Here is a 23,277-nt window from a genome sequence, read left to right as displayed (position 1 = left end):
TTGTCTGAATATCTTCATCTGCTACCTTTTCAATGTGATGATTCATCAAAGGTAACATCTCTGCTACAGATCATTTTCTTTGTGCTTAAGCACCAAAGACGAAATCCCTTCACTCGTAAGTGATTCCCATAAAGAGAGCTTTCTTTGCCCTCGGATCTAACTTTGACTCCTTCACATGGTAATATGCGGTGGATCCAAACACATGTAAGGAATCATAATCAGAGGCGGTTTTCCGGACCATACCTCCATAGGAGTTTTTCTTTCTAATGCGAGATGATGGCAAGCGATTAACAAGATGGCCAACAGATGTCACGACCTCACCAAAATTGCTTGCCCAACCCAAAGATTGGACAACATACATCGAACTTTCTCCAAGAATGTTCGATTCATACGCTCTGCCACTCCATTCTCATTGTGGTGTATCCCTAAGCGTGAAGTGTCGAACAATACCATACTCTTGGCACACATCAAGAACGGATCACTTCTATATTCCCTCCATTGTCCGTCCTAAGCCGCTTGATTTTCTTGCCGGTCGGTTTTCGATCATAGTTTTCTATTTAAGAAAAACTCCAAGCACTTCATCTTTAGTTTTCATGGTATACACCCAAACTCTTCTGGAAAAGTCATCAACAAAAGTAACAAAGTAGTGTTTTCCTCCCAACGAAAGTGTTTTGGAAGGCCCCTATACATCTGAGTGAACATATTCCAAAATACCTTTTGTATTATGGATAGCAGATCTTAATTTCACTCTCTTTTGCTTTCCCGAACATAATGCTCGCAAAATTTTAATTTGCAAGCCTTTGCACCTTTCAACAATCCTTGCTTTGCCAGAATTTGCAAGGATTTTTCGCTGGCATGTCCCAACTTCATATGCCACAACTGCATTGAGTCCAATTCTTTGTTACCGGAAGCTGCAGCGACTGCTCCAATAACTGTACTACCTTGGTAGTAATACAAGTTATTTTTCCTGATGCCCTTCAATATCACAAGTGCGCCAGATGTCACTTTCAAAACCCCATCTCTCATAGTAACAATGAACCATTGGATTCCAAGGCTCCCAATGAGATGAGATTTTTCTTCAAACTGGCACGCATCAACATCGCTTAGAACTCGTTGATCCATCTTGATTCTTTAATTGGATTGAACCTATCCCAACAGCTTTTGAGCATTGTCATTGCCCATATAAACAACTCCTCCATTTAGTTCTACTAAATCGAGAACCACTCCGGTTAGGGGACATATGATAGGTACAACTGAATCCAATATCCACTCATCTGAATGGAGCAGCGATGATGATGCAACCAATGATAATTGAGTCACGGTATCATGCTTTGCAACACAAGCATCTACTGACTTTTCCCTTATTCTTGACTTTGGACAATTTTTCTTCCAAAGGCCTTTCTCATGACAAAAGGCACATTCATCTTTTCCGAGTCTGGATTTTGACTTTGATCTCCCTTTTGAGTTTTCTTCCGAGTGTATGAGCGACCTCGGACTACTAAAGCTTCAGATCTCGATTGAGTTTTTCTGTTTGTCCTTCTTTCTCTGCTCATAATCGTATAAGGCCGCAGACTTCGCTCGAGATATATCACTCTGCCATGAAGTAGAGTAGTTTCTAGGAACTCAAACTCCTCGTGAAGTGACCCCAACAACATCAAAGCCAAATCTTCATCTTTGAATGTCTCATCCATATTCACAAATCGGTGACTAACGATTAAATTTGGTGATGTGATCATTCATTGTGGTACTTGGGACGTAAGTGAAGCGAAATGCTCTTTTCTTCAAGTGGAGCTTATTTTGACTGTTTTTCTTCAAAATTTTTCTTCAAGTGCCACCCACAACTTATTTGCGAAGTCTCCTTTGAAAAAGCATACCTCTTCTCGAGAAAGGCATGATCGAATTATGCCACATGCCAACCGATTGATCGCCTTCCAATCTTTCTCCGTACATCATCTGGTTTCTCTTCATCAATGGCAATGTCTAGACCTGCTGAAAAAGGGCATCTAGAACCTCACTTTGCCACATACCAAAATGGCCCGTGCCATCAAAGATCTCCACGGTCAATCTTGCATTTGCAATTGTCGGTCTTGTCCACATGGACGATGTTGAAGCTCCTACACCGACCGCTTTTCTCCATAATCTTTCAATATACCTAAGGAAATCTTTTCGATGTGGAAGATCGCTTTAAAGCGCAACCACAGAGCATACTACGATTAACCTTGACTCTTGATACCACTTGTTGTTTCAATAGGGTCGGAAGCGTGTAAATTATTGTACTAAAAATCACACAAAGTTCAATTCCTGGGAAGAGAGGTGGATCACAAGGATCTCTTAAATACCAAGTCTTTCCTTAGTCGAATATCCCTTTATAGTAATTTAATAGCACAATTAAATACTACTATTATACCCTCAAATATTGAAAGAAAAATAGGACAAGAAAGAACACAAGAGTTTTAACGAGGTTCGATAAATTATACCTACGCCCCGGGCACTAACACCGGATGATAACTTTACTATCTCCAAAATATTACAAACAAATAGAATTCCTTAAGAATTCTCAAATGGGAGAAGAGAGAAAACTAAGAGAGAAAGATTGGTTGGGATGATTGAAATGAGAAATGGTTAGGCCTATTTATAGTTAAGGCTCAGGGACTAACTTGCAAATGGCCTAAAAAATTAGGGACCAAAATTGCAATTATCCCATTCAACTTTAAACAAGTTACTGAAAGGGCTGAACCTTTCTCATAATAACCTTAATGGTAGGATCCCCACTTCAATAGGGAATTTGACAATTCTTGAATGGTTGGACCTATCTTCAAACAAGTTGTCTGGGACAATTCCAAATAGATTTGTAGATCTAGCATTTCTTTCGTCCTTCAATGTTTCTGAAAATCATCTCCATGGTCAGATTCCTCAAGGCTAACAGTTCAACACATTTGGGAATGATTCATATGAAGGAAACAAGGGACTATGTGGATTTCCGGTCTCGAAAGGTTGCAACATCATTGGACCACCAGCTCCAAATGTGTTTGAAAAAGATGGTTCAAAATCAAAAATTGCTTTTGGTTGGCAAGTGGTGTTGATAGGTTATGGATGCGGAGTAGTGTTCGGAATGGCCGTGGGGTATGTCGTTTTCCAAATTGGTAAGCCGAAATGGTTGGTGAACTTGGTTGAAAACCTACATGAGAAGAGGCGGAGAAGAAAGTCAAAGAATGGCAATCGCGGTAATGGACGAAGAAGGATCTAGTTGGTGGAAATGATGTTCAAGCGTTTATGTTTTATCTTCATAATTTCTTGTTTTGAAGTCTGTCGAAATGTTTTTTTTTCCTATGGTGATGGGTTGCATTCGCATGCATCTGTCTTTATTATTGTAACAATTCATCAGTATTTTATTGCATTACGTACGGGTTTATTCTGAATATTGTAACATTTTGTATGGTGCAACGATTTATGTCTTCTTTCATGAATTACAATTTTTAGTCTCAATAATCTCTGCTTTCAAGATTCTGCAGTAAAAGCTTAGTTTCACGGACATAGTAATATAATGAATTCAAACATCAATTGTCCTTATTTCCTTTAGTTAGCTTATTAATTGGTGGATCAAATTTCTAGCAGTCTTCTTGCTCATCTCATCATCTTTGTCTCGAGTTAAACATAGTCAAAACCATAAAATTTTCTTTTTGCGTGGAAAATTATTTGGCATTCTGCAAATTTCCACAATGCTTGTTGATTACCTCTGGTTGACAGCTATACATGTATAGGAAGTAAGGAAGGAAGTCCAAGTCAATAGGCACTGACATTCTTAGTCTTCCACCCTTTGGGACCAAATATGATGTGTTAGGAAACAAGATCATGTCCAGAGACAGTGACAAGTTTGTTTGATGGAAGTAGCTCTTTTCACACTGCAGACTTGACCTTCAACACGTGAATGTAAAATTGGGTACTCGTACATATGTTCGATTATGCTTTAAACACAAATATCAAATGCTTCAAAGACAATGAAGAATCCAATAATAGATAACATGGTCGACGATATGAAGTTGAGGTACAAAAATAAAGATTAGGTGGTTTTACAATGTCAAAATATTGCAACAACAATGAGATTATATATTATTGTATATAATAGAGATGGGTCTGGAACTTGAATATATGCAGGTGGTACCGCAGGAGCACATCTTAACATAAGGCTATGATTGTTCCATAATTTTTACTTTCAAATTTTTGTACTCATTAATCTTTCCTATTGTTTTGTAAGGTGTTGGTTGTTTAATTAAACTTCATTTTTTTTTTTTGTAACACACTTGGTCAAATATGCAAAATCTACACATAAATGTTTATACAAATTTCCATGGAACCATCAAGACAATCGCAAAAATCAAATTTGGGAATTAAAATTCAACTTTAATATACCTCAACATATGGGATACCCAAAAAATTGCAAGCACAAGACCGAGATAGTATATAGTTTCTGTGATATGCATCCTTTGGCCCTTCAGTTGGGTAACCAGGCGGCGGCGTTGCATCCTTTGGCCCCTCAGCGCACTCTCAACCTCACAAATAGCCTCCCTAGGTTGTGCTGGAGATCGAAGTTTTGAAAACCCAATGATCAATCTTTAATTTTTTGGCTTTGAAGAGATTTTCTTGGAAATAAAAAAAGATTTGAGACGAGGAGAAAGAGAGAAGTGTTTTGGTGGTAGCTTGTATTTGTCTTATGCACATTGTTACCAAAAAAGTGAATTGGTCCAATTCGATGAATGAAAATTAAAACGCAAACCACTGTTGGAATTACGATAATAAGAAAGAAAGAATTGCAGAGAACAAACAAAAGATTTTTGCAACGAAACTGTCTGCAAAGGTTTTATTTATGTCACCGTATTTTTGAATAAAGTAACAGGGGTTCTTATAACAACAAAAAGCTTCCAACTATGGAGAGAAATAACAAAGTTTTTATGCTAATAGATAATAAATATATTATGTTAATAAATTCTAGATCTTCTAATAAATTCTAAATTTGCAGGCAAGCTGTTAAAATCCAGTTGCTTCTCAACTGCATGGTTAATCTTTAAAGAGCTTGCATCTATTCTTGCGATCCTAGTTTGTATTTGTCTTGCAACCCCAATTCGTTAAAGTAATGAGCTCGCCACTTTGTGGTAGCTCGCCAATCTTAGAGGGTTTACCAATCTGGAGGAGTTTGCCAGCCATACATACGGCATGAACGATCATCTCCCAACAATCACTATTTAAAAATATGCACAGAAATTGAAATTCCATGGAAGCAAGACCAAGTGGATTGTTTGTTGTTGAGGTAAATTAAACACACACAATTTGTAAGCATTTTAGTGTCATATGGAACTTAATTTTTAATTTTTTTTTTTACCTGCCGTCCCAAACTAATTAATCGATCTTGTGAAATTGTGTACTCCTACATATATGTTTAATGCATCAATGTGAAATTTTCCCAAGTAATCGCTCGTTTTCCGAGTAAATGTATATAGTCAATCTTGCAAAACTTTCATACTATTTGTGTGGAATTCGCATGATTGCTTGTGGATTCTTAGGTTGGAACTAACAAGAAGAGGAAGCAAGAGCGATTGAAGTCAATAGACGACACGTCTTGGACCAAACTTTCAAAGGAATTATTTTCTTGGACCACTACCGGTGAGATGCATCAACAATTTTAGGGTTATCATAAATCTCAACAATTGGGATTGTTATTAAAGGACAAGATTTCATGAAAATTTTCACCATGTGGACCATCATTGATCTCTCAAATAATAAGTTTGAAAGAGAGATTCCGAAGGTTATTGGAATTTTTACCATGTTCAAGCATTTCTATTGTATTAATATATATATATATATTAAAAGAAAGAAGCTGCCAAAGCATGTCACTTAAGACTGCTTGTAGAAGACAGCAACAGCTCAACACTATGAGACTCATAACCAAGCTTGAAAAAGCTGAAGGAGGAGTTTCAAGGAAAGTATGCGAGCTTTCCAATGTGCAAGCTGCAAGCTCAGCAAGATGTCAAAGCTGCGAGCTTAGCGAGAAGTGCGAGTTATGAGCTCGACAAGTGGTGCGAGCTCATCAAAAGGTCTGAGCCTTGTATAGTTGCGAGCCTATTGAAGACACCTGTCGAAGACAGTATGCAAAGATGCGAATCTGTCAAAGGCGCGAGCTCAGCAACATGTGGAAGCTTAATGCGAGTTGTAAAGTTGCAAGCCTGTTGAAGACAGTAAGCAAAGTACGAACCTGCCAAAGTGTGAGCCTGTCGAATTGCAAGCCGAAGTGGCAGACAGTCTAAATGCAAACCTAAATGGGTGGAAGCTGAAGTGGCGGACGGTCTAAATGCAACCTCGAGTAGGTGCAAGCCAAAATGACAGACTGAAGGTAAGCAAACTATACTCGCAAATTGTATATGCAAGAAGAAACAGGATTGTAATGAACAAGGGAACAAGGCAAGATGTGTTGTCAACTAAGGCTGTGAAGGAGGAGAATACTCTATTTGATGAACAAACTTTGGCACAAAAGATTGGTATGGTAAATTGTGTGAGTCAGGTTTGGTTGAAAATGAGGCCAAGGTTGAAAATGTATTGCTTGAGCAGGTTCAGCTTGAAACAAAGCATCTTTTGATTGCCAAGCTTAAAAAACTTGATGAATGATTGGTATTTGCAGCATAGAGTCCAAGGAGGAGTGTTGAAAATTGGCCAACCATATTGATCTGATTTTTTTGATGAAGTGCATGCAGCTTGTAAACATGTTGCAGCACGTATGCTTGCTGTAACAATAATGTTTTCTCTTTAGTTTCATTGTAATCAAACTAGTCGAAAATGAACAAGCTGATGACAGCTTGATATGTTTAGGTGTTGAATAACTAGTTTAGGTGACTTGTTTATGTGTACAAGCAATGTTTATCAAGTTACTAGGCTACTTAGTGGTAGTATAAGTAGTATTTGGTGATGTATTTGACTATAAATGTATTGATTTTCTAGTTGAATGAATGAGCTAAAAGCCATAAGCTCTCTTCTTTGCACATTTGTGAGCAAGTAAAATTATTTTTCTTGTATCTTGCTGCCTTGTCTTGTGTCATGTATTTCTTCCTCTACTCCTACAAAATCCCCAACAATTTTGCCTTTATGGGACCAGAGTAGTGTTGTTTCAATAGGGTTGAAGCGTGTAAATTATTGTACTAAAAATCACACAAAGTTCAATTCCGAGGAAGAGAGGTGGATCACAAGGATCTCTTAAATACCAAGTCTTTCCTTAGTCGAATATCCCTTTTATAGTAATTAATAGCACAATTAAATACTACTATTATACCTCAAATATTGAAAGAAAAATAGGACAAGAAAGAACACAAGAGTTTTAACGAGGTTCGGTAAATTATACCTACGTCCTCGGGCACTAACACCGGATGATAACTTTACTATCTCCAAAATATTACAAACAAATAGAATTTCTTAAGAATTCTCAAATGGGAGAAGAGAAAACTAAGAGAAAAGATTGGTTGGGATGATTGAAATGAGAAATGGTTAGGCCTATTTATAGTTAAGGCTCGAGGACTAACTTGCAAATGGCCTAAAAATTAGGGACCAAAATTGCAATTATCCCATTCAACTTTAAACAAGTTGCTTGCCACTTTTTTTTCTTTCGGTGCCAATTGCACCTCCCACCACCCACCATTTTTGACTTTTCAACAATCTCCACCTTGAAGATTTGATTAGGATAATCACATCTTCACTTCTTTCAACTCCCCAAATTCGATAAAGCTATCTTTTGTAATGCCTCCAAATGCGCTCTCGAAGCGCCATACACTGAAGGTGCTCAAATTCTCGAATGTTAATCAAGTTCAAACAATGATTAAACTTGATTGTTGTTACCACTTTGGTCATCATATCTGCAGGATTATCTGCATCGGAATCTTCAAGTAGAATTTTCCTTTTCAAAGACTTCCCGCACAAAGTGATATCTTACGTCGATATGCTTGGTTCTTGAATGATAGACTTGATTTTTCGCTAAATGAATAGCGCTCTGACTGTCACAATATAGACTAATGTGACTTTGAACAACTCCCAAGTCTTTCAACAATCCATTAAGCCAAATAGCCTCCTTAATGACTTCAGAATCGCCATATATTCCGCTTCAGTAGTAGACACACTCACATGAGATCGTAAGGTAGACTTCCAACTCACTGGGGCTTTCGCAAGAGTAAACAGATACCACAGTAGTTGAGCGACGTTTATCTAAATCACCAGCAAAGTCGGAATCAACATATCCGACTACAAACCGACCAAGTGCTTCATCCTGTTCAAAATTAAACCAACATCTACGGTTTTTCAGATACCGTAGAATCCATTTCCTGACTTGCCAATGTCCTTTTCAGGATCATGCATATACCGCTCACAACTCCAACAACTTGTGAAATGTCGGGCGCAGCGTACACCATCGCATACATCAAACTCCCAACCTGCATTAGCATATGGGACTTTTGCCATATATTCTCTTTCTTCTTCGTTTTGAGATAATTGAGCACTAAGTTTCAAATGAGAAGCAAGTGGGGTACTTACATGTTTAGTGTTTCCATTTACACCAAAACATTGTAATACCTTTTTCAGATATTGCTTCGATTCAAACAAAGCTTGCCTCTCTCTATCTCTACTTATCTCCATGCCGAGAATCTTCTTGGCCTCACCTAGATCTTTCATCTCGAACTCTTGATTCAACTGAGCCTTCAGCTTATCTATCTCTTTTTGGCTCTTCGAAGCGATTAACATATCATCAACATACAAGAGTAGATAAATGAAAGATCCGTCATGTAGCTTCTGCAAATACACACAATTGTCATATTTGCTTCTTGTGTACTTCTGCCTTTTCATAAAGCTATCAAATCGCTTGTACCACTGCCTCGGGGATTGCTTCAATCCATATAGCGATTTGTTCAACTTACAAACCCAATTTCTACCACCAGCATTTGTGTATCCTTCAGGCTGAGTCATATAGATCTCCTCTTCTAACTCACCATGCAAGAAAGCCGTCTTAACATCAAGTTGAGCTAGCTCCAAATTCAACTGTGCTACCAAGGCCAACAAAATTCTAATGGAGGAATGCTTCACAACAGGGGAAAAAACATCATTGTAGTCAATTCCTTCCTTCTGAGCGTAGCCTTTAGCTACCAACCTTGCCTTGTAGCGAACATCTTTCTTGCTAGGAGATCCATCTTTCTTTGCGAATACCCACTTGCATCCGATTGCCCTTTTACCTTTCGGTAATTGCGCCAACTCCCAAGTATTGTTCTTCAGGAGAGATTGCATTTCTTCATCCATGGCGCTTTTCCATTTATCACTTTCTAAGCTTTGCATTGCTTCTTGATAAGTGATAGGAATATCATCATCAACAACGGGAAGGGCGTAGGCCACCATATCAGTAAATCGAGCAGGTTTACGAATTTCTCTCCTTGGCCTTGCAACTGCAACTGGTTCTGGTGTACTTAATGGTTCTTGGGTCAGAACCTCTTCAACCTCTAATTCCTCCATTGTGGCTGGAGAATTAGACTTATTAACTGGGCAAATCCCCATCTGCTCAAACTCCACCTGTTTTGGAGTACACTCCACCTGCTGTGGAGTATCGCTTGTCTGAATATCTTCATCTGCTACCTTTTCAATGTGATGATTCATCAAAGGTAACATCTCTCACTGATCATTTTCTTTGTGCTTAAGCACCAAAGACGAAATCCCTTCACTCCGTAAGTGATTCCCATAAAGAGAGCTTTCTTTGCCCTCGGATCTAACTTTGACTCCTTCACATGGTAATATGCGGTGGATCCAAACACATGTAAGGAATCATAATCAGAGCGGTTTTCAGACCATACCTCCATAGGAGTTTTTCTTTCTAATGCAGATGATGGCAAGCGTTTAACAAGATGGCCAGGCGTATGTCACAACCTCAAATTTCAAAATTGCTTGCCCAACCCAAAGATTGGACAACATACATCGAACTTTCTCCAAGAATGTTCGATTCATACGCTCTGCCACTCCATTCTCATGTGGTGTATCCCTAATCGTGAAGTGTCGAACAATACCATACTCTTGGCACACATCAAGAACGGATCACTTCTATATTCCTCCATTGTCCGTCCTAAGCCGCTTGATTTTCTTGCCGATCGGTTTTCGATCATAGTTTTCCATTTAAGAAAAACTCCAAGCACTTCATCTTTAGTTTTCATGGTATACACCCAAACTCTTCGAAAAGTCATCAACAAAAGTAACAAAGTAGTGTTTTCCTCCCAACGAAAGTGTTTTGGAAGGCCCCATACATCTGAGTGAACATATTCCAAAATACCTTTTGTATTATGGATAGCAAGTCAATTTCACTCTCTTTTGCTTTCCCGAACACAATGCTCTCAAAATTTTAATTTGCAAGCCTTTGCACCTTTCAACAATCCTTGCTTTGCGAATTTGCAAGGATTTTTCATTGCATGTCCCAACTTCATATGCCACAACCGCATTGAGTCCAATTCTTTGTTACCGGAAGTCGCAATGATCGCTCCAATAACTGTACTACCTTGGTAGTAATACAAGTTATTTTTCCCGATGCCCTTCAATATCACAAGTCGCCAGATGTCACTTTCAAAACCCCATCTCTCATAGTAACAACTGAACCATTGGATTCCAAGGCTCCCAATGAGATGAGATTTTCTTCAAACCGGCACGCATCAACATCGCTTAGAACTCTGGTTGATCCATCTTGATTCTTTAATTGGATTGAACCTATCCCAACAGTTTTACAAGCATTGTCATTGCCCATATAAACAACTCCTCCATTTAGTTCTACTAAATCAGAGAACCACTCCCGGTTAGGGGACATATGATAGGTACAACTGAATCCAATATCCACTCATCCGAATGGAGCGACGATGATGATGCAACTAGTGATAATTCGAGTCATTGGTATCATGCTTTGCAACACAAGCATCTACAGCAGCTTTTCCCTTATTCTTCAGCTTTGGACAATTTTTCTTCCAGTGGCCTTTCTCATGACAAAAGGCACATTCATCTTTCCCGAGTCTGGATTTTGACTTTGATCTCCCTTTTGAGTTTTCTTCCGAGTGTATGAACGACCTCGGACTACTAAAGCTTCTGTATCTCTGATTGAGTTTTTCTGTTTGTCCTTCTTTCTCTGCTTCATAATCGTATAAGGCCGCATGACTTCGCTCAGAGATATATCACTCCTGCCATGAAGTAGAGTAGTTTCTAGGAACTCAAACTCCTCAGGAAGTGACCCCAATAGCATCAAAGCCAAATCTTCATCTTTGAATGTCTCATCCATATTCAGCAAATCAGTGACTAACTGATTAAATTTGGTGATGTGATCATTCATTGTGGTACTTGGGACGTAAGTGAAGCGAAACAGTCTTTTCTTCAAGTGGAGCTTATTTTGACTGTTTTTCTTCAAAATTTTTCTTCAAGTGCCACCCACAACTTATTTGCAGAAGTCTCCTTTGAAAAAGCATACCTCTGCTCTCGAGAAAGGCATGATCGAATTGTGCCACATGCCAACCGATTGATCGCCTTCCAATCTTTCTCCATACATCATCTGGTTTCTCTTCATCAATGGCAATGTCTAGACCTCTTTGAAAAGGGCATCTAGAACCTCACTTTGCCACATACCAAAATGGCCCGTGCCATCAAAGATCTCCACGGTCAATCTTGCATTTGCAATTGTCGGTCTTGTCCACATGGACGATGTTGAAGCTCCTACACCGACCGTTTTCTCCATAATCTTTCAATATACCTAAGGAAATCTTTTTCGATGTGGAAGATCGGTTTAAGCGCAACCACAGAGCATACTACGATTAACCTTCGCTCTTGATACCACTTGTTGTTTCAATAGGGTCGGAAGCCGTGTAAATTATTGTACTAAAAATCACACAAAGTTCAATTCCGTGGAAGAGGTGGATCACAAGGATCTCTTAAATACCAAGTCTTTCCTTAGTCAGAATATCCCTTTTATAGTAATTTAATAGCACAATTAAATACTACTATTATACCCTCAAATATTGAAAGAAAAATAGGACAAGAAAGAACACAAGAGTTTTAACGAGGTTCGGTAAATTATACCTACGTCCTCGGGCACTAACACCAGATGATAACTTTACTATCTCCAAAATATTACAAACAAATAGAATTCCTTAAGAATTCTCAAATGGGAGAAGAGAGAAAACTAAGAGAGAAAGATTGGTTGGGATGATTGAAATGAGAAATGGTTAGGCCTATTTATAGTTAAGGCTCAGGGACTAACTTGCAAATGGCCTAAAAAATTAGGGACCAAAATTGCAATTATCCCATTCAACTTTAAACAAGTTGCTTGCCACTTTTTTTCTTTCGGTGCCAATTGCACCTCCCACCACCCACCATTTTTGACTTTTCAACAAGTAGCAGTAAGCATCATCGACATCTAAGAAAAAGAATGATGGCGTGGATTTTGGATGCTGTACTTTACCATCTGTTTTTTCCAACTGTAATGTCCACTGACATATTTTCCTGCTGTTTAGGTTCAATCTTATATCTTCATCATCTCTAAAGGAGAGAATCACTATCTTGCTTACTTGGAGGACATGTACGAAGACAAGCACGGGCAGATCTGGTGGTGGAGGTTATTAATTATTCTCATTCAGTTGCTTCATGTTTCTTCAGAGTTTAAAATTTAGGCCACTAATTCAAATTTTGTTTATTGAACTGAATTAATTTATACGCACTAGAGGAAAATATGTTTCTTAGATACTATTATTCAGCATATATAGGCCACACTGGTTTGAATTTTTAAGGTGCTGTTTACTCTAAAACCTATTAATTTATACAGACTTAGAGACTATTTTTTTAATTGTATGATCTAGACATGAGATATGATTTTTCTTGTATTAATATAGAAAGAAAGGATATATATAACTATAAAGAACCAATTTCAGTTTTGTTTTTTTTCTAAGAATGATTTATAATATTAATTCGAGTAACATATAATTCGAGAATGAGAATATAGAAATTATTAGTTGAAATGGAAAATAAAGTGTTGAGATTTTACAGATTAGAGTTGAGTATAACTAATTGGTGTTGAAGTTGGGGTTATGCAATTGTTGGAATTCAGGTGTCTATTTTTTTTGAGTATCTGGGTCTTTCTCGTGTTTTGTTGGTTGGCTATGGCCTTCTTGTTGTTTCCACTGTCTGTGGTCTTTGTTTCTAAGTCATATGTGTCCTTGTTTGCTAGAACGTATGTTGTCTCGTTGTTTCTAAGTTTCTAAGTTTTTAATATTAGAAATGGATGAAATTTTTAATAGAAATGACTAGTTTATTTTTTGATTTAACATACAAAGACTAATTTACACATTTTTTAATAAAGGGGATAAAATGCAATTTAATTCTTAGTACATGAGCCTTTACGATACTTTTATAGCTATTCCATTGAAATTGTTATGAAAGGACACTATATGGAATTGGGGAAAGTATTCATCATGTGGATGATCATTGATTTATCAAACATTCAATTTGAAGGGGAGGTTCCAAAGGTTATTGTGAAGTTTAACTTACTAAAGGGCTCAATCTTTATCATAATAACCTTAATGGTGGTATCCCCACTTCAATAGGGAATTTGACGAGTCTTGAACGGTTGGACCTATCTTCAAATAGGTTGGTTGGGACGATTCCAAATAGATTGGTAAATCTGGCATTTCTTTCGTCCTCAAGGCAAGTAGTTCAACACATTTATGTAATAAATTAATATAATCCACACATGCTTTGAATTTTTAAGCAATAAACTAAAGCACCATGTTTCTTAGATACTATTATTCTTTATGATGTTATAATTATAATTGCAATCAATATATCTGTATAAAAATAATCAATATGTTTAATTTTTGAAGTATCCAAATGAAACCCTTTTTCATTTTTATAAAAAATACTAAAAAATATCCATTCAATTGTTCAATTTCAATAATATACAAAATTATATATATTATTATCAATTTACCTTCAAAATTTGAATAATAACTTATTTGGCCGTCTAACTTTATAAAAAGTCATTTTAATTCTTCATTTAATTTTCATCTCGTTTAGCCCTTAAAGTTGCGCTATTTATCAAATCACCCTAAAATAGATGAAAAATTTAATGTCTGTTAACTTTAATGATGTAGCATATTGTGGGTTACCACATGAATGCCACCTTAGCAAATAAATAATTTTTAAAATTTAAAATTTTCAAAATTACAAAAATTATTAAAAAATAAAAGTATAAAAGTATAAAAATATTTTTATTTTTAAAATTTAATTAATGGTGACATAACATACACATGCATTGTCACGTGAATACGTGAATATCACGTCAGCAATGTTAACAGACATTAATTGTTCTATTAACAGATATTCTTTAAGTATTATAGGGAAGAAAACTAAGTCAACCCACTTTGTAATCTCATGAATGTTAATTATTTTAGCTGTTTAGGGAGTTCAAATGAAATACACTGATGCATAGGAAGCAATACCAAGTCAATAGACACTGACATTCTTAGTCTTCCACATTTGGGACGTAACTTGACCAAAAAAATTGGAATTTCAGGTTTAAAATTGCTAAATACTAGAAGTTGGAATTTATCAAAATTAGTAACATTGATGGTACAAAAGAGTTAGAATTATGTGTCTTGCCTTTTCTCACCACGTATATTGTGGTGTAAATGTGGGAATATTTGACATGATTTACTGATTAAGGCTTCATTTGGTTCACCGTTTAAAGCCAGTGAGGTGCAGTTGGACTACCAACCTCACTGAGAAGCTGTTTGGTTGAGTGTTTCAGTCCAACCAAAATCAATTCTCACCACACTGATATTCCAAAAATCAACTGAAGCTTTCGGCAGCAGTAAGCTCACTGGTGCAGCAGAGGTTGAATCAATTTTTTTTTTTTCAGATTTGGCAGCCAAATTCTGCTGATAACGGGGAAAGAAATGCCTCTGCTACAAGCTGTGTCAACTCCTCCTCAATCAAAGACTGATAAGCCTGTGATTATAAGTGTTAAGCTCAAATTTATCCCTTTGGAATCTTCTTGATGCTTTCTGTGAGCCAGTTCTTTTCATTTCTGGGTGTATTTGTGCATTTTTCTCTCCCACGCCCTGTCACTATCCCCAAACCTCCCTTGTCTCCCAATCTGCTTTCCCCCTATGGCTTATGCCTTTAATAAAAATCCCTCATTTTTTCCATTCTTAAGACAGACTTCATTCATTGACCCAACTTTATCATCATTCTTTGACCATGGCATCGGTTAGTTCTTGTTTTCTTTTCCTTTCTTTTTTTAATTGATTTCTCCATTTGCAATATGATTTTTGTTCATAGTTTTTTTTCTGCTATTTCTTTTGTTTCAAACTTTGGGTTTTCTTCATTTCTTTGTTGATCCAACAATTGGTGTAACTTTCTGCTTATTTGAGGTTAATTGGATCCTTGGGAAGTACTTTAGTCTTTGATTTTTTCTTCTGAATGTGTGTGCTTATAGTAAGCAATAGATTATATATCTTATTTTTTTGTTTGTTTAAGGGACTGAATTTTACCAATTTCTTGTTTAGTTTGGATAATGCAAATAAACTGAAGAAATTCACACCTTACTCTTTCCTGATTTTGATGTGGAAAATCCCTTTATTGCATTAATTTTATACATTAGCAGATGTAGTTCTTGTTATGTATTTCTAAAAATCAATGTTGGAAGTGTATCTACCTTTGATTCATTTTGACTTTGTGGATTGTTGCATTCAATAAGCCATTTTTACTGAAACACGGTCCTAGGAACTTGAATCTCTTTATACGTAACTTAACTGATGATAAATCTGATCTTTTTAAACATTGGTTTCATATGACAAAGAGTATTGCTCTGTAATATGATTGGTTTGTCTTGCACTTTTGTCATTCTATTTTCTGGATTTTATGATTCAGTTTATGTTCCTTTGTTCACCTCTTGCAAATTCCAGTACTCAAAAGATGGAAATGTCACTACATTGATATGGGGAGCATCACCACAATCACGATCTGATCGGCAGAAGGACCGAGTTGAGACAAATCCTGAACAGTTGGCAGCTGCATCAGCTCAAGCTGATATATCCTTAAAACTTTGTGCATTTTTTCTTTGTTGTTAATGAATTGACATTTGATTTTGTGTTCATTACAGTATAAAAGAAAATTAGTTCTCTGGTCACTAGTGTTGGCCTTTCCAGTGATTCCTAGTGATGATTTAAATCTTGTAAATCATGCTAAGTGTCTAGAAGAGACTAGTTTTTTGTGTTCGTTAGCAATTGCCTTATTATCTAAAGCTTTAGTTTTTATAAATGTGCTTGCACTGTGTTTAATTTGAAATGATAATTTTTTCTGCTTAGCTGCTTTCACCAAAAGCCATTTTTAGAGCTAACTTGAATTTGTTAATTTCTGCAACTTACACCAAATGTCATCGGCATAAAAACGTAGAGCTAGTATAACTTTTACTAGAAATATCTTTCGTGTGTTCTGATTTAGTGACATGTTCAAGATTCTTAGCTTTGTTGTGAAATTAACTTAAAGATACAGAATGACTGCATCGAGGCAGAACAACACGAGTTATTGGGTGGTACCATTCACATCTCCATATTACTGTTATTCCTTCTCATGTTGGTAAGTTTTGAACATTTAGTTTTGTTTTTGCAAAAAATCTTAATTTGCTGACCTAGCTTTTTGATACGAAAATATATTCGTCTGTTTGAAGCATTATATTGAAATAAGTTGGGAGAATAACATGATAATCTTTGTATGTGCACTCTTTTGTTTCAGTTTGAGCAGAAATTTCACATGTACAGTTCCCTTTTTGAAATCCTAAGTTGTTTTTGTTTGTTTACTTGTATCATGAATTATTGAATGGACAGGTGCTTAGTCCTTTTTGCATGTCTAGGTTATTCAATTTTCGGTCACACTCTCCTATTAACTATTGGATGTATTTTATATTTAATCCAATGGTTGCAAGTTAAGATGATTGGTTTTCTAGTCCTGTTAATTTTCAACCTGGCAAGTATGGAACCACATCTTTAAGATTTGAACGCATGACATTGTGTAGCTGATATGAGAGTGTTTGCTTATTGGTGAAACTTGACGAAGAGGATTCTTCATTGTGTAGGCACAGTGGGATTGTTTATTGGTCATTACTTTTAACTGAAGCCCACTTTTGGTTATTTCTTGTTAGATAGTGTCATATTTATGATTGATTGCGGGGCATTGAAAAGAATTTCTACTTTTACCTTCTGCAGATGTGCGGACTCAGGCAATGTATCAACTTCTAGATTCTGGATTTATTGGGCTCATATTTTCTTGTTTTAGTGAAGATACAAACAAGGTTAGTGCTTCATTATAGAAGTTCTTGTTAACCCCGGAAAGCTCAATAAATATAATTGTGATAATTTCAGGTGGGAAGAATACAAGTCATTGCTTTTCAGTCATTGCTTTATCACCACTGAATAGAAGCTCAGTTATCGATCTGGAGTCATCTCTAAGCTCTTCTGAAAATCCATTGTTGACATCTGGATCTGCAAAAGTAGATAGTCACATGCAAGACACCAGTGATTCCAGACCAGTTAAAGGATCTGCCAAGGTGCAATTTATGATTGTTGAAGTTAAAATTTGTCATATATCTTGTTACCGTATCAGGGCTCTTAAACGAGCGAAAGTGAGGAGATAAGTAATGCTTTAGATGATGGAATGGAACATCTTTGTGTATTATATTGCACAGATTTTAGTTTCCATAAACAAAGTGCTTCTTTAGATTTGTTGTTACTTTGCTTAACTTTTCTTTCTTAGTGATTGCTCTAATTTCCTCTGAGAATTTTTCTACTTGGAAAAATGCAAAATGTTTAGGCAAAAATGGGCTGTTCCTGCTGTTAAGGGAAACTATTGTTATAAAAGAATATTTAACTATAAAAGATTAAAAATAATTATCATTTTATCTAATAAATAGTTTAAATTGATTATATAATTCATGATCCTATCTTGCTTTGATTTAGCATAATTTACTTTATTTCTGATTTCTTTTAAATTATTTGAGCAAATTTTCATTTCATTTTTGTTTTGAAGTAAGCTATTCCCTGTATGAACAAATTTGACTGAACTAGAAAATTTTGGTATATCTCCACTGAGATTATTATTGAGCATGCTAGGTTGTTTGCATTCCTATTGTTTTCATACCTTTAGGTATATCACTACCTTGTAGGTATATCATTAATATCATGCTCGGAATAATTCAACGGCACTTAGCCTGCTAGATTTAACCTGAATTCATTTCAACGGCAACTAGCCTGCTAGGCTCGTAGCCTGAATATCACACATAGTAATTTCATTCACTTTATAGCATTGACTAATATCCAATTTCATAATGCATTCGGTCATTACATGATACAATATATTTAAGTTACCATTCACTTATATTAATTCATAGCACATTCGGCTATCACACTTAGCCATTACTAGATTCATACTCATATCATTTACCCTTGCTTCTCCAAAATACAATTGTCATTTATCATTCTCTATAAACTCTTAACATATAATTCATTGCCATCCACAATTCAATTAAACATGTTAGCCTTTTCGGTTCATAACGTAAATAAATTTAAATATGATTGGTAATCTTAATGCTTGAGTTACTTTTCTGTTGTAGGTACATCATTTTGAGCTGCCCTGAGCTTCCTCTTACTTTTGCTTATCCCACTCCTGAGCTTCCAACTCCAAATTTTGAGTATCATACTGCCTTCGATGGTGTTGTGTTTGGAATTGTAAGTAATTGATCACCTACATGGCATTGATATAATTCTTAGCTACTCTGTTATCGCCAGAATTATTGTAAGAATGCATCTTTGGTGAATTACTGCCTCTATAGTTAATTAGTAATATTGAATGCATACAGTTGAAGACCATATGCATGAAAAAACATGAATAACAGGATGTATGCTAACTTTTGGATAACAGAACACTATTTATAGTTGGAGGTATGGCTTGTTCTTTGCTCTATTGAGTGAAATTTTCCTGTTGGTAATATGGCTTTTGTACTTTCTTCTTATTTTATTTTCATATCTACATGACACATGACACATGAATTGTATCTCATTTTGGGAGATTCTTTATGCTTACACTTGTTGGATGGAGTTATATGTATCTGCACAAGTTATTTGTTATTTAATGCCCTGTTTTATTTATTGATTTATGCTGTCCAAAGTAGGACATATTGATTTCACTTTTGCTGCCTAGTGCCCTATTGTATTATTGATTTATGCTTTCATACTGATTTATGCTTACACTTGTGTTATTTAATGCCCTATTGATTTCAAAATAATAATAATAGATGGTAAAGACACGAAAATTTGTGGAGGGAGATAGTACCTTAGCAACAAAAGTTGTTTGGGATGACGAGCTGACATTGATATTTTGTGAACTTTGCGTGAATGAAGTCAATGCTGGTAATAGACCGACAACTCATCTAAACTCAAAAGGATGGGAAAATGTTGTTGCTCTTTTTCAAGCAAAAACACAAAAAATTTATGGAAAACCTCAATTGAAAAATAAGTGGGATACATTAAAAAAGGAATGGAGGTTATGGAGGGAGTTGCTTAAGGACGCTACAGGTATTGGATGGTGTCCATCTAAAAGGACAGTCGATGCTGTCGAAGAATGGTGGGTTGAAAAAATATAGGTTAGTGTTAACATTGTCATTATTTTAATGCATAAAGTTTATTGAAATTAATCATTTACAACTATAGAAATCTGAGTATAACGTTTAACATTTAACATTTTATGTAGGAAAATCCTGATTTTAAAGGATTTAAGAAGAAAGAAATTGAACCACGATTGAATGATTTAATGTGACAAATGTTTGGTGGCATTGTAGCCACTGGAGAGAATGCATGGGCACCTTCGTCTGGTGTTCTTCCAAGTGGGGTTCCTACGGGAGATGCTACACCTAATGAGGGATTTGGTGATTCAGATGAAAATAGCAATGAGAATGAAGATATCCCTCCTAATGAGGTACCATCAAACCCTTCTCATGAAACTCCGAATCGAAGAAAGGAAACACTTGGGGTTGTACACGGTAAAGGAAAAAAATCAAGTTCAAGTAGAAAATCATCAAGAAATTCATTAGCTACTCATATTGAGAAATTGTGTGAGAGTATGGCTAGTCCAAGGAAGTCAGTGAATGAAATTATTTTTCCTCACTCTGAATATTCTATTTCAAATGCAATGGATGCTTTGCGTGATTTGGAAGATAAAATTCCCAAAAAAGATGAACTGTACTATTTTGCCATCAAAATGTTCCAAATACCGGTGAAACGAGAAGTGTTTTTGAACTTAGATCCAGATGTTAGAGTTTGGTCGCTTCGACGTGAGTATGCTGAACAAAGTCCGATTGCATCATTTTCATCCTTGGTAGCAACATCCTCATTCCCCTTCCAACCATACCATCCACCACCTCCACCATAAGCTCCTTAGAATTATTATTGTAATATAACTATGCTAGTTTTTTATATGTAAAACTAATGTATGATCTACTTTTTCATTTGCAAAACTAATGTATGATCTACTTTTTTATATGTGAACCTAATGTATTATCTACTTTTTTATATGCAAAACTAATGTATGATCTACTTTTTTATCGTAAACCTAATGTATCATATTTTTATAATATCTCGAATTAGGGCCTAATCGAAATTGTGGTTTCGTGACCACAAATCCAAGATAGAAATAATTATTTTATAATTATTTTGAGATTTATGATATGAATACATGACTGTGTGAGAATTTCGTGAAGAAATTCTATACGTAAAGTGCTTAATTTGAAATTAGGGACTAAATGGAATAAGTTGCAAAACTTGCATTCTAGGAGTTTTTAGTATGAAATTGATTTGGAATATTAATTACGAGGCTTTAAATAGCAAATTTACCAATTACTAAAATTTTGAACAAAAATGGGCTTGTACATGAAAGATTATAAAGAAAGGCATTGAGGGCATTTTTGTCAAATGGTAAATATAACCATTAAAAAAGGAAAATAACACAAAAAAATCTGCTCATCTTCTCCATAGAAGCTGCTGAAATTCTCCTAACATTATAGCTAGGGTTTTCAACATTTCAAGTCTTGATTGTAAGTGATTTCCATGCCCATTTTTAATGTTCTTTTCGATTTTAAAATCTAGAAAGCATGTTCTATCATTTTTTAGTAATATTTTGAGCTAGAATGCATGTAGGAAAATTTACCCATGTGTGACATAATTGTATTTTGATGAATAATGAAGGAATATGATGTGTTAGTGTGTGTTTAACAACTTGTACCTATTGATTTTATGTGAAAACTCCTAAAAAGGGGACTTAATTGTAAAAAGGGTAAAATCGAAGGTAATAATCTGATTTTCATGTAGAATATGGGCTGTTATGGATACTAGGAAATTCGGCTATGTCTATATGTCATGTATGTTTAATGTACTACCTAGTCCTTGAAAATTCATAAAAAAGGTGAACTTTGTTATAAAATAGAATCCTGCAGCAGCAATGACGTGAGTTTGAAAAATCACTAAAAATAGTAGAGACAGGATTAGATGACGAATAAATTATAAAATTGAAGCTTGATGAGTCTATTTTCATATGGAATAAACGAAATAAGCAAATGAGAGGTATTTTATAAGATATTTAAGTTTTTACGAACAGAGCGATTTCTGGATCCCCTGTTTTGATGTTGAAAATTCATTAAAAATTGTACAAAAATAATTAAGAGGCATAATTTATATGTGCAGATTTCTTATTCAGTCTACTTTTAATAGAAACAAACGGCATAGTCATTTGAATTTTTTACAGAGAGAAAAATGATTCGTAGTGAACAGGGATCATAGCTATCGAGTCCTGAATCAGGGGAAACTTTAACTAATAAACTGTACTAATTTGCCAAACCAAAAATTCTATAAAAAAATTAGTAAATAGATATATGAGTCTAGTTTCCGGGAAAATTTATGGATCTTAATTTCGAGTTTTGTAACTCAAGATATGATTTTTTTAGTAACCGTGACGCAGATGAACAACTTAATATAAATGTTGAAGTCAATGGTTTAAAATTGTCCGAATGATAAAATTAGGTTTATTAAAACCTCAAGCTCGACTTCGGCGACGGTCTCGGCCGTGGGGGTGTTACATTTTTTATGTTTGGTATTTTTAGCTATGATTTTATTCAATTTTTTATGTTGTATAGAATGTCACAAGTTATTAATTTATTTTTATTTGATTACTTTTTCAGGTTATGGATGAATTTAACAATATGTATAACAGTTTTTATATGAATTATGATGCCCCTGAATTAAGTGAAGAAGCTCAACGAAGAATAGCCACAATACAAGTTTAGCACAACAATTATCATGAAGAGGAAGAACAAGTGTTAAGCAGTGTATTGCTACACCATGAAACTTATTTCACTAAGCAACCGTGTATGGATTCAAATTATACAGGTCAAATGTGGGTGGACGAAGTATTAAATGGGCATGATGATCGTTGCATGAATAGTTTTAGGATGCCAAAAAATATATTTCACAGCTTGTTGCATGATTTGCAAACAAATTATGGCTTAAAGCATGGGAAGGTATCTGCGATGGAGAAGTTAGCATTATCATTGTATATTCTTGGAAATAGAGAATCAAATTCAAATGCAGCAGAGCGATTTCAACGATCTGGGGAAACCGTTAGTCGAATTTTTACTGATATGTTACATATATTTGCTCGAATGGGAATAGACACGATTAAACCCATTGAAGGTCAATTCGAGGAAGTACCGAACCATATTCAACATGATACAAGATATTGGCCTCACTTTAAGGTAAAATTTACACAATCTTTATATTTTTAAAATATAAATTATTTCTAACTTTTATCTCATTACTTGTATTTATTTTAAAGGATTGTATTAGGGCCATAGATGGAACACACATAAAAGCATGTATTTCTCCTTCTTGTCAAATACCTTATATCGGACAGAAAGGTGAACCAACTCAAAATATTATGGAAGTTTGTGACTTCAACATGTGCTTTATTTTTGCATTTCCTGGTTGGGAAGGAACAGCACATGACAGTAGAATTTTGTTGCAAGCACTTAGAAAACAACAGTTAAAGTTTCCACACCCTCCACCAGGTTAAATTTTAATTTTATTAATTAATCTTTACATAAAAAACAATATTAAAATTTTTAATTTATTTTTAAACTGATATTATGTT

General features: G+C 35.4%; 2 protein-coding genes across 2 annotated transcripts; both read left to right on the top strand.

Annotated features, from left to right (window-relative positions):
- The first annotated feature begins 15,902 nt into the window (after nt 1-15,902).
- Nucleotides 15,903-17,555, top strand: LOC108484819 (uncharacterized). The gene is made up of 4 exons (XM_017788716.2): nt 15,903-16,134; nt 16,597-16,665; nt 17,292-17,377; nt 17,448-17,555. The coding sequence occupies exons 1-4, from the start codon at nt 15,903-15,905 to the stop codon at nt 17,496-17,498; spliced, it is 438 nt and encodes a 145-aa protein (XP_017644205.2). The 3' UTR covers nt 17,499-17,555.
- A 1,820-nt stretch (nt 17,556-19,375) lies between these two features.
- Nucleotides 19,376-20,508, top strand: LOC108481734 (L10-interacting MYB domain-containing protein-like). Its single transcript, XM_053027672.1, has 2 exons — nt 19,376-19,655; nt 19,919-20,508. Exons 1-2 carry the CDS (start codon nt 19,376-19,378, stop codon nt 20,506-20,508), a joined length of 870 nt encoding a protein of 289 aa, XP_052883632.1.
- The last annotated feature ends 2,769 nt before the right edge of the window (nt 20,509-23,277 follow it).

Source organism: Gossypium arboreum, chromosome 5 (genome assembly GCF_025698485.1).
Source record: "Gossypium arboreum isolate Shixiya-1 chromosome 5, ASM2569848v2, whole genome shotgun sequence".
In the NCBI taxonomy this organism is placed as follows: domain Eukaryota; kingdom Viridiplantae; phylum Streptophyta; class Magnoliopsida; order Malvales; family Malvaceae; genus Gossypium; species Gossypium arboreum.
The sequence above is the reverse complement of the archived record's forward strand: the minus strand, read 5'-3'. Positions and strand labels throughout refer to the sequence as shown.

Coding starts and splice junctions, on each gene's coding strand:
- LOC108484819 (XM_017788716.2), top strand. CDS start 15,903: ATGATTGGTTTGTCTTGCACTTTTGTCATTCTATTTTCTGGATTTTAT. Junction 16,666..17,291: donor TGTTATTCCTTCTCATGTTG/GTAAGTTTTGAA, acceptor TACCTTCTGCAG/ATGTGCGGACTCAGGCAATG. Junction 17,378..17,447: donor TTAGTGAAGATACAAACAAG/GTTAGTGCTTCA, acceptor TGATAATTTCAG/GTGGGAAGAATACAAGTCAT.
- LOC108481734 (XM_053027672.1), top strand. CDS start 19,376: ATGGTAAAGACACGAAAATTTGTGGAGGGAGATAGTACCTTAGCAACA. Junction 19,656..19,918: donor GTTGCTTAAGGACGCTACAG/GTATTGGATGGT, acceptor GTGGCATTGTAG/CCACTGGAGAGAATGCATGG.